The 14,021-nt window shown below is 33.5% G+C and overlaps 1 protein-coding gene across 1 annotated transcript in view; it reads right to left on the bottom strand.

Moving 5' to 3' along the window:
* The window catches only part of VPS50 (VPS50 subunit of EARP/GARPII complex), a 128,700-nt gene that overhangs the window by 51,390 nt on the left and 63,289 nt on the right, over positions 1-14,021 (bottom strand). The window contains exons 15-16 of the mRNA XM_044246030.1: positions 8,237-8,331; positions 7,808-7,906 (exon numbers count right to left, since the gene is read on the bottom strand). Coding sequence (XP_044101965.1) covers positions 7,808-7,906; positions 8,237-8,331 — 194 coding nt within the window. The remainder of the gene's footprint in view (positions 1-7,807; positions 7,907-8,236; positions 8,332-14,021) is intronic.

Here is a 14,021-nt window from a genome sequence, read left to right as displayed (position 1 = left end):
TCTCTGTCAAATAAATAAATAAATTCTAAAAAAGTAAATAAATAAGTATAGAGTTAATTTCTTTAAAAGACACAGTCTAGCAGATATTCTGTATTTTACTTTTGTCAGCTTCTTAAGTCGGTTTTATAAGAAATTTGTTCAATTCATCTACATTGTCCATTTTATTAGCATAAAGTTGTTCCTATCATTTTATGATGTATCTATATCACTACACATTTACTGCATTCTTTTTTTTAAACTGAAGAATAGTTGATATACTATTACATTTTTAATGTATAGGATCTATAGATAAAGTCCTGCTGATATTGGTAATTTGTATCTTTTTTTTTTCTTTTTGTTCAGTCTTGCTAGTATAGAATTCTATTACGTATTTGCTTTTTATTTCATTGATTTCTACTCTATAATTTTCCTCCCTATCTTTCCTTTTGTTTAATTCACTGTCACTTTTGTAACTTCTTGAAATGGAAAGTTAAGGCACTAATTTTCAAACTTTCCTCTTTTCCAAAAAGTGCACTTACAGCTAGAAATTTTCCCTTCTGCTATGAATCCCGTAACTTTGATGCCATGGTTTTATTATTACTATTATTCATTTAAAAAGATTTTCTGACTCCTATATGTTTTCTTCTTTGATCACTGGAAATAGGTTGCTTAATTTCCAAACATGGGTGCATTTTCTTGTTATCTCTGTCATTTATTTCTAGTTTAATTTCACTGTGGTCAGAGAACGTAAACTCTGTGATTTCAATCCTGTGACATTTTTAAAGAACTTGCTTTATGGCACAGTGGATGATCAATTTTGATAAACTCCTGTGTGCTCTTGAAAAAAGTACTCTGCAATTGTTTTGTTTCTCACACAGGCACGGACACACACACACACACACACATATACATAAAAAAGAGGCAAATGTTATTAAATATGTTGGTCGAACACATATCCTTAGTGACTTTTTTCTGCTTCCATTATCAATCACTTAAAGTGGCACACAAAAAAATTCCAGTATTATAGAACTATCTATTTCTCCTTTTAGTCTAAATATTTTGCTTTATATGTCTTGGAGTTATGTCAGTATAGGCATACAAGTTTAAGATTGTTTTATCTTCCTAATGAATACTCTCTTATCATTATGAAAGTATTCTCTTTATTTTTAGCAATATCTCTTGACTTAAAGTACATTTTGTCTCTTAGGAATTTCTTTAATCTGACATAGAGTATCTATAAAAGCCTTCCACAAATATCATACCTACTGACAAAGCACTGCACAATAAAGATACCCCTTGTCACCACTTCTACTCAAAAGCGTACCAGAGGTCCTAACCAGTATAAAGATTAGAAATGAATACATAAAACCATCATTATTCACAAATGGCATAGCTGTATATATAGAAAATTCAAAAGAATCTCCCAACTAATTATTAGGTTTAATAAAATGCTTTAACCACCAGATTACAGGAATTTCAGGTCAATATCCTAAATCAGCTTAAATATGCATATATGTGTATGTGTATACATGTATGAGTATGTGCAAGAAATAACTATAAACTTTAAATAAAAAGCAAAAAAACAAAAACAGAAACAAAAACAAAAAAAGCAAAACAATTCAGAATGGCATAAAAAATATTTATACAATGCTAAAAGCAGGCAAGACTAATCAATAGTGATAGAAGCCAAAATAGCAGTTATCTCTAAGGATGGTTTTAAATGAGAAAGGACAGAAGAGATCCTTCCAGGGCAGTGGAAAAACTCTGTATCTTAACCTAGGTGGTTTATGTGGTATACATATACGTAAAAATTTATGGAGTTGTACATTAAGATGTGTACATTTTATATTACACTGTAATAAATTTTTTCCAAAAGAAAAAAATCTTAACAATCCTCTCATTCCCCTAACTAAACTGTATGCAATAAAGGCAAGCTTGTTTTAAAAATATGGCCACAGAGGGCCTTAGGCAATATTAATCCACTTGTGAAGGGTCACAAGGTCACGATTAGTAGACAGCAGAGGGACCCTAATTTCCAAATCTTGTTCTTTTCATTGCACCACTGTTGAAAAAACATAGTCAAAACATAGTTACTTATTTTGTGACTGTGAATGATAAATTCATTAATATTATCCAAATTGATTCGTTAAAGCTACGAAAAATTTCCTTTAACATCTCTTTGCCCAAGAACGATTTTACACAAATTGGAAGATCTGCATTTTGTTTTTTTCTCTATTTGACTCTACTAATACACATAAAGAATAACAGTTATGATGAAAAAGCATTGAGTACATAAACTACAAACTGCAATCAAATGCTGAATAACAGAAATGAATGCTGACATAGTATGTCAAAAGCAAACCTAATTATTACCATTTAAGCAGTTCAGGTGCCCCCTATGTCTTTAAGAAACAAGATACAAATAGGATACAAAGAAGCTCCATGGTGTACAAAAGAACAGGTACAATTCAAATAAAATTTAGAAGATTTTAAAGGGTAAATATTGTAAAGAAGACAATAACCAATCTAAGAAGCATCTCAAATATGCTGACCTACTAATTAAAGGGGAAAAAAATCCATGAATTGGAACTGTGTGAAATGCAGATCTTGTAATTAACCTGATAAAAGACTTGATGCAGTAAAAGGCAGGTTCCAAAACAAATGATAAAATCAAACACTTCAAGGAAGGTAAAGGTTCTGCTATAAGCCTGTCACATTTAAAGAGAAAAAACTTGATGCTCATAGAAATAAAAAAAACCAAATTACAGAGGTGGTAAAGCTAGTTAGTACATAGGTAGGAACCCAAGACCACTGATAACACCACACTGCCCCAAACACAAGAAGAATACTGGAAATCAATAACAACAGTATAAACTAAGAGGAGTTTAAGAATGGTCTACCACTATTATATATACTATGGCAGAGGGAGTTAGTCTAACATCAGAAAGATACCATGAAGACTTTGTTCTCATTTTAACTCTAAAATTTAAGCCCTATTGTACAGTTTAGAAACCTGTATGTTTTTACTTTTAAATAATCTAATTTAAAGTATTTTAAATATTAAAGATAATTTATTGGTACCATTACCACCAAGTCCAGGAACATTTGCTTTCTTAAAATATTGCCCCTATTTTCCTAAGGAACATAGCAAAGAAAGTTGCAATAATTACCTCATATCCCACACACATTCTTTTATACAACATGACCTTACCACTTCCCCAACAAATTTCCCTCCTCTTGAATCTGGGTAGCCTCATGACATGCTTGTATTCAGTGGAATATGGTAGAAGGACTGCATGATTTCTAAGCCTACATCAGAAAAGGCCATGAAGGTTTGATCTGGCTTTTGGAAAACTAGTACTGTGGGAAGCCAGGTGCCGTATAAGAGAAGTCCAACCACCCCTATTCATCATACTGGAAAGACCACATGCAGGCACTCTGGCTAACAAACTCAACTATGTACATCCTTCTAGCCACCTCCACCAAGGTGCAAGCAAAGCCATCCTGGATCCTCTAGACAAACCCTACCGTCAGCTGAGTACTACTCAGTCACCGCAGCCAATCCTCTAAGGAGCAGACTCATTCAGTTCATCTCTTCCTAAATTCCTGACTCACAGATTACATGAAATCATGACAAAATGATGGTGGTTTTAAACCCTTAAGTTTCAGGATAGTTCGTTACACAACAATAGTAGTTAAAACAGGTTGGGCACTTATAGATTTAAACCTTTACGTTTGTTAGACTGTTTCCTTAAAAAAAAAAAAAAAAAAAAAAAAAAAACTCGAGTTCTAGCATAAAAAAACTAAAACTACTGAACATTTATTTACTGCCCGCTCTGAAACCATAGCCAAAAACGCTTATTTGGCAGAGAATATATGAGGAGGAGAAAAAGTAAGTGAGTTCTTGAAGATAGAAGGCTCAGTACTCAAAAAAATAAAAAAGATTAAATCACTTAGGCTGCCTTCCACTCAGGTCTTGATCCCAGTGTCTTGGGATCAAGCCCTGCCTCGGGGGCCTGCTTCTCCCTCTCCCACTCCTCTTACTTGTGTTCCCTCTCTTGCTGTGACTCTCTCTGTCAAATAAATAAATAAAATCTTTAGGAAAAAAAAAAAAAGATTAAATCAGTCCAGGCAGAAAACAAAAAGAATTATATGGGTAATAAACTTGATTCTAGAAACACACATTTTAAAGATACTTTAAATAAAAACCTTTCTATACTTCTGATACTTTCTATACTTTCAATACTATAAAAATAAACCCTCAGACCATGGGAAAGTTTTTCTCCCTAAAAGGAGAGATGATCTCTCTCCTCTTTTAACACCAGTTGCTGGACCTTTAGAATCCTTAAAAATATTTTATAAGCCTTAATCATTAGAGTAATTACAAATTAACATGCATTTGTTAAATAGAATGTTCTGGCAATTAAACTACATAATTTCTAAGACATTACTGTTTAAATCAGATAATTTGTGCTTTTGGGACTTCTATCACATCTGGCAGAAGAATGATAGTGTTGGATGTATACAAACTTAACACTGAACATTAAGGAATTTGTGCGAATAAAACTATATTTTTGTAGAAGAATTCACATTGATAGAGACTGTGTTCCCTCACAGTCTCATGTAATTTTGCCCTAGAAAAAGATAGTGACATACAGACTTTTATACAACTACCACAAGCAACTGAGTACACTTTATATAAATAGATGTTCCACCCACAGAGTAAAATGCTTCTATTTTCACTTTTTTATTATGCCATCATCTTATACTAATAGCCTAAGTGGACTCTAAGTCAGAATAATTTGGTCTAAGAATTTCTTGATTCTCAGGAGCTCTATTTGGCAGTAGAAGACTATGAAACAAATTGTAAGGATGTTTTAACACTTCCATTAACAAAATTAAAGCCCACTTGATCTATATTTCACCATGTTTCATACTACTTTTAAATATTTATGTAATATGATTTGATGAAGAAGATATTAAATTGGAATTTAATAGATTCATCACTAACTAACATAATGACTTTTGTCAACTCAGTATTATGTACATTGGCATCATTTCTAAACCAACTGTTAAGTTTATCTCGCTTTCTAAAGAAAAAGATTTACTGCAGAACCCATTAACAGTTGGCACTAACTTTACCAAATGATTTTTATTATAATTTTCCAAATGGCAGCTGCTGGGAGAGAGAATGACCATAGCCAATATATTAACTAGACTGATTTTGATACTGGGGTAGAAAAGAATACTTCTAGAAAATTTAAATTTTTATTTTTTAACCTATTCCAGTATTCCAATATACAACACAGAAAGAAAAAAGGGCAAGATCTACAGGCAACATTTATGGAGATCTTTTTGTCTAGCCACTCCTTTTTGCAGTTTGACAGAGCAATCAGCCAGAGAGTTAAATGATTTGTCCAGTATCAGGGAGCTGGCAAGCACTGAAAGTGGTATAAGAACCCAAGAGTACTATCTCCCCTGTCCAGCTCTCCTTCTAAAAGTACTGTATAGTCTCTTCAATGGGAAAGAAATTTCACACATATTTCTAAGGGAAGTCCATTAAAATGTTGAGTGTTTTGGAAACATTCAATAATTCATTTCTTTTTTTTTTAAGATTTTATTTATTTGTTTGACAGATTACAAGTAAGCAGAGAGGCAGGCAGAGAGAGAGAGGAGGAAGCAGGCTCCCCGCTGAGCAGGGAGCCCGACGCGGGACTCAATCCCAAGACCCTGGAACCATGATCTGAGCCGAAGGCAGAGACTTTAACCCACTGAGCCACCTAGGTGTCCCTCAATAATTCATTTCTATAGTCTAATTTCATCAAGGTAAACTTTGGAGAGGAATCTCCATCATGGTCATAGTCTAGAAATGCCCAGACCTGGCTGCCCCTGCAGATGACAGACACTTTTGGACAATAAGTGAAGTAGAAAGCAGAATGGAGACCCATTAAATAAATCAGAGTTGGTTTTTCTTCACTGCACATGTTGTACAGTCACTATGAACACCAAAAGGTCTCCCAGTTGTCTTACTGACTACAAGTAATCTTTGGGAAATGGACACCTGTCATGCTTTCATTGTGACAGGTAAGTGAGCCTTTTGGCTCCTTCATAGTTCCTTATCCTTTCCCATTTATAATTTTAAAACTCTTCCTTTAGTACAGCAATGTGTACAAGCCAGGCCACTGTTTCAGGAGGGCTTACGTTTAATGGGGAAAAAATATATATATAAATAAAGGCAGCATTAAGGTTTCATGTTGTCCCCTTACCACTGTTCTCCTGAGGTTTAGTCAATTAAAAATTTTTTTTCAAAATCTTCTAAACAGGGGCGCCTGGGTGGCTCAGTGGGTTAAGCCTCTGCCTTCAGCTCAGGTCATGATCTCAAGGTCCTGGGATCGAGTCCCGCATCGGGCTCTCTCCTCGGCAGGGAGCCTGCTTCCTCCTCTCTCTCTCTGCCTGCCTCTCTGCCTACTTGTGATCTCTGTCTGTCAAATAAATAAAATCTTTTTAAAAATAAAAAATAAATAAATCTTCTAAACATTTTTTTAAAGACTTTATTTATTTATTTGACAGAGAAAGAGAGATCACAAGTAGGCAGAGAGGCAGGCAAAGGGGTGGGGGGAAGCAGGCTCCCTGCTGAGCAGAAAGCCTGATGCAGGGCTCTATCCCAGGACCCTGGGATCATGACCTGAGCCAAAGGCAGAGACTTAACCCACTGAGCCACCTAGATGCCTCTAAACATTCTTTGAATTCAACTACAAAACTTAAATTCTCTGCTTCGGTTTAAATCTTAAACATATTTAATAGTTCACAATAATAAAGAACACTTATACTTAAATATATTTAATGATTAATCATTGATTTGATGTCCAATAATCTCTCTTCTGACACGGCACCTATGACTATTGACTCTGACCAAGAAGAAAAAGCAGAATTGAATATAATTAAATAAATAAATGTGTGTGTGTGTGTGTGTGTGTGTGTGTGTGTGTTTCAGTGAGACAGGAAAAATCCCAATGAAATAAAATATCATAAAAAATTATAATAAATAAATAAATAAATAAATTCTTACTTTCCCTGGCACCAAAGAACAACAAAATCAAAACTTAATTTCAAAAATTAAAATGTGGAATAAAGTAAGATCTAACAATTTAAATGATAAAATATGTAAGGGATATAGTATAGTCTCCATCTTATATAAGGAAAGGTCTAATAAATAGCTCTCTCAATTTATTGCTGCTTTAAGCATACAATCATACTGCTAATTAAACACTCTATCCCACCTTCCACCATTCCCAAAACCATTCCTAATCACCCTTTCTAAAGTCAGCAGTTACTGTTTTGCAATGTAATACATAATTCTGACTTTATAGCTAGATTCTGAATATCATGCCTTCTTCAGAAGCCTTCTTACCCCTAAAAGGCAGATGCTTTCAAGTACCCCTCACTGACTGCTACCTCTACTGATCTAATTCCTTACTAGCTCACACCACGTATACAGATATAGGATAGTGGTCAAAATCTTTTGGTGAACTCCAACATAATAATCATCTTTCACCCATAAAGAAATTGGTTCAATATTTAGTTCAACATTTTGAGGCTTCAGGACAATCTATCAAAATTTACAATAAATAAGAAATGAGAATATTTTATGGTATTTTTGGCAAAAAAAAAAAATGTCCTTAACCAGCACAAAAAGAGCTACAAAGAATGAATTCTTTCAAATTCAAAAGTAACTGTTTTAAACCAATTAATGCTATAAGGTTTAAGTGTTAGACAAAGTATTCTCATTACCTAAATAAGTCTATTCATGTTTTATTACAGTTCTTACCTATGGTAGTTCTTAAAATAATTGACACTCTGTTTTCTAATGGACTCTTGTAAAACTTCAGATTTGCTACCACAAAATTCTTCTCCAACTTGCATCAACCTAGTTGGATAAAAAGATTTATGTAAATTTCACCAACATCCTTATTACAGAACAAAAGTAGTCCAGGTCATCTTTCTTCAAAGGTAACACACCATAAAAATGGAAGTTTAAAGAATTTCTAACTTTCACAAATTCATTATGGTTTACAGACATCTGAAGGGCAGAAATATTTAAACACATTCACATATACCCAGCAGAAATTGGATTATGAATGTTCAATTGTCTTCATTTCCACAAAAAAGTTATACATAACTCACTGATTCATGATTTCTTTGATTATCATGGTTGAATGACTCAAACTAAAGAATAAAACAAGATCTCACACAGTACCTGCTGATTATATCCAAAACAAAGATGAAATCATCATATTTAAATATAGACAAATCTGTTCCAAGCAAATAAGTTTTTACTTTTAGCTGAACATCCTGAAAAAAAAAAACACAAAAAACATTTCAAGTAAACCCAAAATACAGAATGTAAGTTCCAAGAACCATTTATTCTATAGTTACACCTTGAAATTAGACAGGAATACATTCTTAAGAATATATATTTAGGCCAATAATCAATATTCTTACAGTGATATCACAGAGACAATTCCATAAACATCAGATATAAAAATAACAATGATGACCATCACTATTAATACATACATATATGCAAGATAAAAATTATATCCTCGTTTTGGATATGAAGATCAAAATCATCATCATTTATGAGTGGCTTGCTAGGCTAGAAACCTCAAAATAATAAATTCAAAAATAATTAGAATAAGAAACTATGTGAAGTGATTATGTGCAATACATAAAAATTAAGTTTTCATGTATTTCTGCTATAGTATCTTAAAATAAGACTCCATTTAAAATAAATATTAAAGGGCCGCCTGGGTGGCTCAGTGGGTTGAGGCCTCTGCCTTCGGCTCAGGTCATCATCTCAGGGTCCTGGGATCGAGCCCCGCATCGGGATCTCTGCTTGGTGGGGATCCTGCTTCCTCCTCTCTCTCTTTCTGCCTGCCTCTCTGCCTCCTTGTGATCTCTCTCTCTCTGTCAAATAAATAAAATCTTTAAAAAATAAATTAAAATAAAATAAATATTAAAAATATAACATACTTAGAAATAATTTTAATAGGCAGCATTAGACCTGTAAGAAAAAGCTAAGAACCCTAACAGGATTCAAAAGAAATTTAAATAAAATGAGAGTCGAGGGACTGAATGAGTATAAAGATATCACCTTTTCCAAATTAATGTAGGGGTTCAGTGAAATTCTAACCAAAATCACAAAAAACTTTTCCAATAAACAATCATTCTAAAATTCACCAGGAATAACAAGCAATAACTTCTTTTAAAAATATAAAATTGAAAAGATGGAATAAAAGTTGTAAGTGATATTGAAGGACTTGTCCTATTTGTACTAAATATATTAAAAACTATTTTTTAAAAGATTTTATTTATTTATTTGACAGACAGAGATCAGAAGTAGAAAAACTATTTTTTAAAAAAAGAATACTGCCAAAATCCAAAGAATCAACAAAACAGGACAAACAACTCAGAACTAGTGCTAGTATATACACAAGACCTTAATGATCAAGAGTAAAAACTACTGTTTGCTGACTGTTTATATTTTATCAGCATTATACTAAGAACTTTATATATTATCTTTAATTCTACAACAGCTTTGTTGAGCAGGCATTTATTATCCTCCAAAGAGAAGAAAAACTGAAAACAGGTCAAGTAATTGCCTAAGTTCACATGCCCCATGAATAACAATGCTAAGAATTGAATCCTGGTTCTCTCTACCTTCAGAGTCTCCTCTTTCCACTAGATCTTGCTACAAGGAAGCACCACACATAAAAGAGACAAGGAAAAAGATTATTCAGAAGGTAGTAGAGGAAAAAACAAATACATTTGGAGGGAAAAACTCCTCTCTCCTCTCTTTGGATCACGTATCAAAAGACATACAAATGGATTAGATAACTGTTTTTGTATGTTTGCAAAAAATTGAAAATTAATGCAATAAAGCAAAAATATTTTACTAAGTGTTGTACTTCCTAAGTGTTCTAGGCAGTACTTACTAAGTGTTCTAGGTAGTACTCTAGGTATTAGAGATATAGCAATTAATATAAAGTTTAGATAAATATCTATAATTACCAGATGAATGTTAACCCGAGCTTTACACAGGAAGAAGTATTTTAAGAATAAATGTAGCACAGATATTGAACTCAAGTAGGAAGAGGCGAATCTGGTCTCAAAACAGGTAAAACTGCTGCCCAGTTGCCCACCAGCCCAACCCACCCACACTGCCATTGCCACTGCCACTGGGGAAAGAGGGCCAAGATCCAAAGGAACCAGAGCAGTTGAGAACACTTTTTTTGGTTGTTTGAGCTTTGAAACTACAGATGACAGTTTAAAAGAACATTGTGAAAAATGGGGCACGCTTACAGATCATGTGGTGATGAGAGACTCCCCTCCCCTGCAAACAAAATGTTTCTGGGGTTTTGGTTTTGTGACTTATACTTGTGTTGAAGACGTGGATGCAGAACATGTGTCTGACCACACAAGGTTGATGGGCCTCTACCAGAATAAAGAGAGCTATTTCTAGAGAGGATTCTGTAAAGCCTGGTGCCCAATTCACAGCGAAGAAAACTTTGATTGGGGTTATTAAAGAAGATACAGAAGAATATAAATTGAGAGACAAATCTGAAATGTACGGCAAGATTGAAACCACAAAAATTATGGAAGACAGGCAGAGGGGGATTTGCTTTTGTAACTTTTGATGATCATGATAGAATTGATAAAATTGTTGTTTAGAAATACCACACTATTCATGGGCTTAACTGTGAAGTGAAAAAGGCCTTTTCTAAACAAGAAATGCCATCTGCTGGATCACAAGACATCGTGGAGGTGATCTGGCAACTTTATGTATTGTGGTGGAAACTTCGGTGAAAAAGGCAGTTTTGGTGGAAGAAACCTGGGCAGTCTCTATGGTGATGGTTATGGATCTGGTGGTAAAAGTGGTGGATATGGAAGCAGAAGGTTCTAAAACAACTCTGAAGAAAAGGACTACAGATCATAGTAGGAGAGAGAGCAAGAAGTTGTCAGGAAAGCTGCAGATTACTTTGAAATAGTCATCCCGAATGCATTAGAGGAACTGTAAAAATCTGCCACAGAAGGAACGATGATCCATAGTCAGAAAAGTTACTGCAGCTTAAATAGGAAAGCCTGCTTGTTTGGGACTGTCATAGCCACAGTTTACAACAAAGTGCAGGTATTGGTTAATGCAATATAGTGTCAATTAGATGTACATTCCTGAAGTCTTTCATCTCGTATCGCTTTTTTTTTTTTTTCTTTTCATTACATCAGGTATATAGCCCTGTAAACAGTAGTAGTAGTACCAGGAATAAAAAATTAAGGAATTTTTAACTTTTAAAAAAAAAGAAGAAATGTAGCATAAGTCACAAAGGATAAAGGTTAATGATCTGATCTCATAAAAATGCTGATCATCTGCATATTGAATATAAGTGAAAATAGACAAATGACATATAGAAGATTACTCATTATCACATACATCACTTAAAACCTATAAGCAAAAAATGAGCAAATGACTCACAAACCAATAATTAATCGATTTTAAATGTTCAGCTTCTCTAATAATTAAAGAACTATGAATTAAACACCAATAAAAATATAAACAGATTGAATTGCCCAATTAAAAGATAAAGTCTCTCTCTCAAAAAAATATTTCTTTTACATTTATAAAAGACACAATTAAAACATGACTTAAAAGCCTTTAAAATAAAGGGACAGTCAAAGGAAAATATGAACAAAATAAACAGAGCGATGGTAATAATAAAGCAAGCTAGAATTCACAGCAAAATGCCTCAGGACAAAAGAACCACATATTTTTTTAAATTAATGAAGGGAATTACATACAAAGAAGGTAGGTAAAGTGCTTATTAGCACTGCAGCATCAATCAACATAGCATCCAAGTAAAAAAAGCAAAAGCTAACATTAGAAATAAAAACCTGACAAAATTACAATCCTTCTGGAAGATTAAAACTCCTCCCTCAGAATTACACAGGCCAAGGAAACAAAGAAAAAATAAAGATATAGATTAGAATAATACAATTAATAATAAGCTTGCTTTAATATACACATAGAACTTAACTCCTAGAAGAAATACATGGTTATTTTCCAAATGCCCAGGCATAAATTTTTAAACTGGGTGACATTCTAGGATATAAAGAAAATCTCAAATTCACAAGAAGTAAAAATATTGCAATCCCAATGCTCTATTGTAAAAAGAAATAAGAAGCATAAGAATAATATGAATAATTTCTTACATATCAAATATTTAAAGATGAAAATAAAAATCTTGGAATATCAAGACTTTCGTATAGTTTGATTTATAAACTCCAAAAGGTCAAGTACCATGGGTTCACCAACATGTTCTTAAATCCACAGTGTCTGCCAAATTGTACAACTGACATGACCTTTTTCTTATAAATTTTCTTTTTGAGTCTAAACGCATGGAAAATATTCTAAAAATTTTCATATCAAAAAATCAGTCTTTCTGATTTTGAGTTTAGTTTTTATGTTAAAAAAGTTATCTTCTTATGCTTTTCACTTTTCATTATCTCTATAATAAATTTATAATAAATGTATATAAATTGTCACGTGCTAATTTGTGGTTTGGAATTCAACATTTCAGATGTTAGAAATGTATTATGGTTAGAAATGTATATAACATATATACTTAACACCCACAAGTGGAGTCGAAGGCAGTATCCCAAAATAAAACACATTAATATTCCTGTAACATATAAATGTTCACTTTAATGAGATAAATACTACAAAAAACCTTAATGACAACACAGGTTTGGTTCTGCTACTCAATGAATTCAAATCAGGTCAGGTTTTGCCTGCTGAATGTGTTATCAAAAAACATTTGTTTTTCAGAGTTTCTGCTTTTTTCAACTGTACTGAGCCTTATAATTTCAATTAATACTCAATGAGTTCCCAAAGTATGCAAAATACTGTTTCAGAACTATTGAGAATTGGGTGGGGGGGAGGGCAAAGGAGACTTGGAGTGATGGAGATGAAGATATTTTAAACCCTGAAACCTACACACAATAGTCTATACTCAAAAGCATGATCACTTCCATTAACTGGCCAAATGCTTAAATGAGAATAGCTTTACTAAACCTCATATTTAGGGACACCTGTGTGGCTCAGTCAGTTAAGCGTCCACTCAGGTCATGATCCGGGGGTCCTGGGATCGAGTCCCGCATTGGGCTCTTTGCTCAGTGGACAGCCTGCTTCTCCCTCTGCCTACCGCTTCCCCTGCTTGTGTTCACTGATGCCCTCTCTCTCTCTGGCAAATAAATACAATCTTACAAAAAAAAAAAAAAAAAAAAACCACAAAAAACAACTCTCCTATTTAGCAGATTTTCCTTTACCTAGAATGAAATCAAGTTGCCAGACTGAATGGAAACCGACTATATAAAATGCCAGGCCAATATTTCAAAGCACACTGGGTTACCAGAAATTATATCATGGATTCTACAATTACAATTAAGTATGACTAGTGTCTAATAGTAGGAGACTAATCAGGAGATTAAATCAGAAACAATTCATATCTGACTTTAGATGTATACTTAATGAGATTTCCCTTTCCAGTAAACATAATATTCAGAAAAAAGTCAGCCCAACCCATAATTAATGGTAAATAAAAAGTAGTTTAATATATAACAAAGGCAATACATAAAAATCCCACAGCTAACATACTCAATGTTGAAAAAAAACAGAGCATTTCCTCTAAGATCAGGGACAAGACAAAGATGCTACTCTTGCTACTTTATTCAACGCAGTATTGGATGTCCTAGCCACACCAATAAGACAAGAAGAAGGAAGAAGCAGCACCCATATTTGTAAGGAAGAACTTAAATTGTCACTGGCAGATGACAGGATATTATACATAGAAAACCTTAAAGATGCGACCAAAAAACTACTAGTAGTAGTAAATGAGTTCAGTAAAGTTGCAAGACACAAGATTAATACCTAGAAATTGGTAGCATTTCTATAAACTAATACCAAAGTAGCAGAAAGACAAATTAAGAAA

The sequence above is a fragment of the Neovison vison genome, chromosome 4 (assembly GCF_020171115.1).
Source record: "Neovison vison isolate M4711 chromosome 4, ASM_NN_V1, whole genome shotgun sequence".
Lineage (NCBI taxonomy): Eukaryota > Metazoa > Chordata > Mammalia > Carnivora > Mustelidae > Neogale > Neogale vison.
Note: the sequence above shows the minus strand (reverse complement) of the source record. Positions and strands in the feature narration are given on the sequence as shown.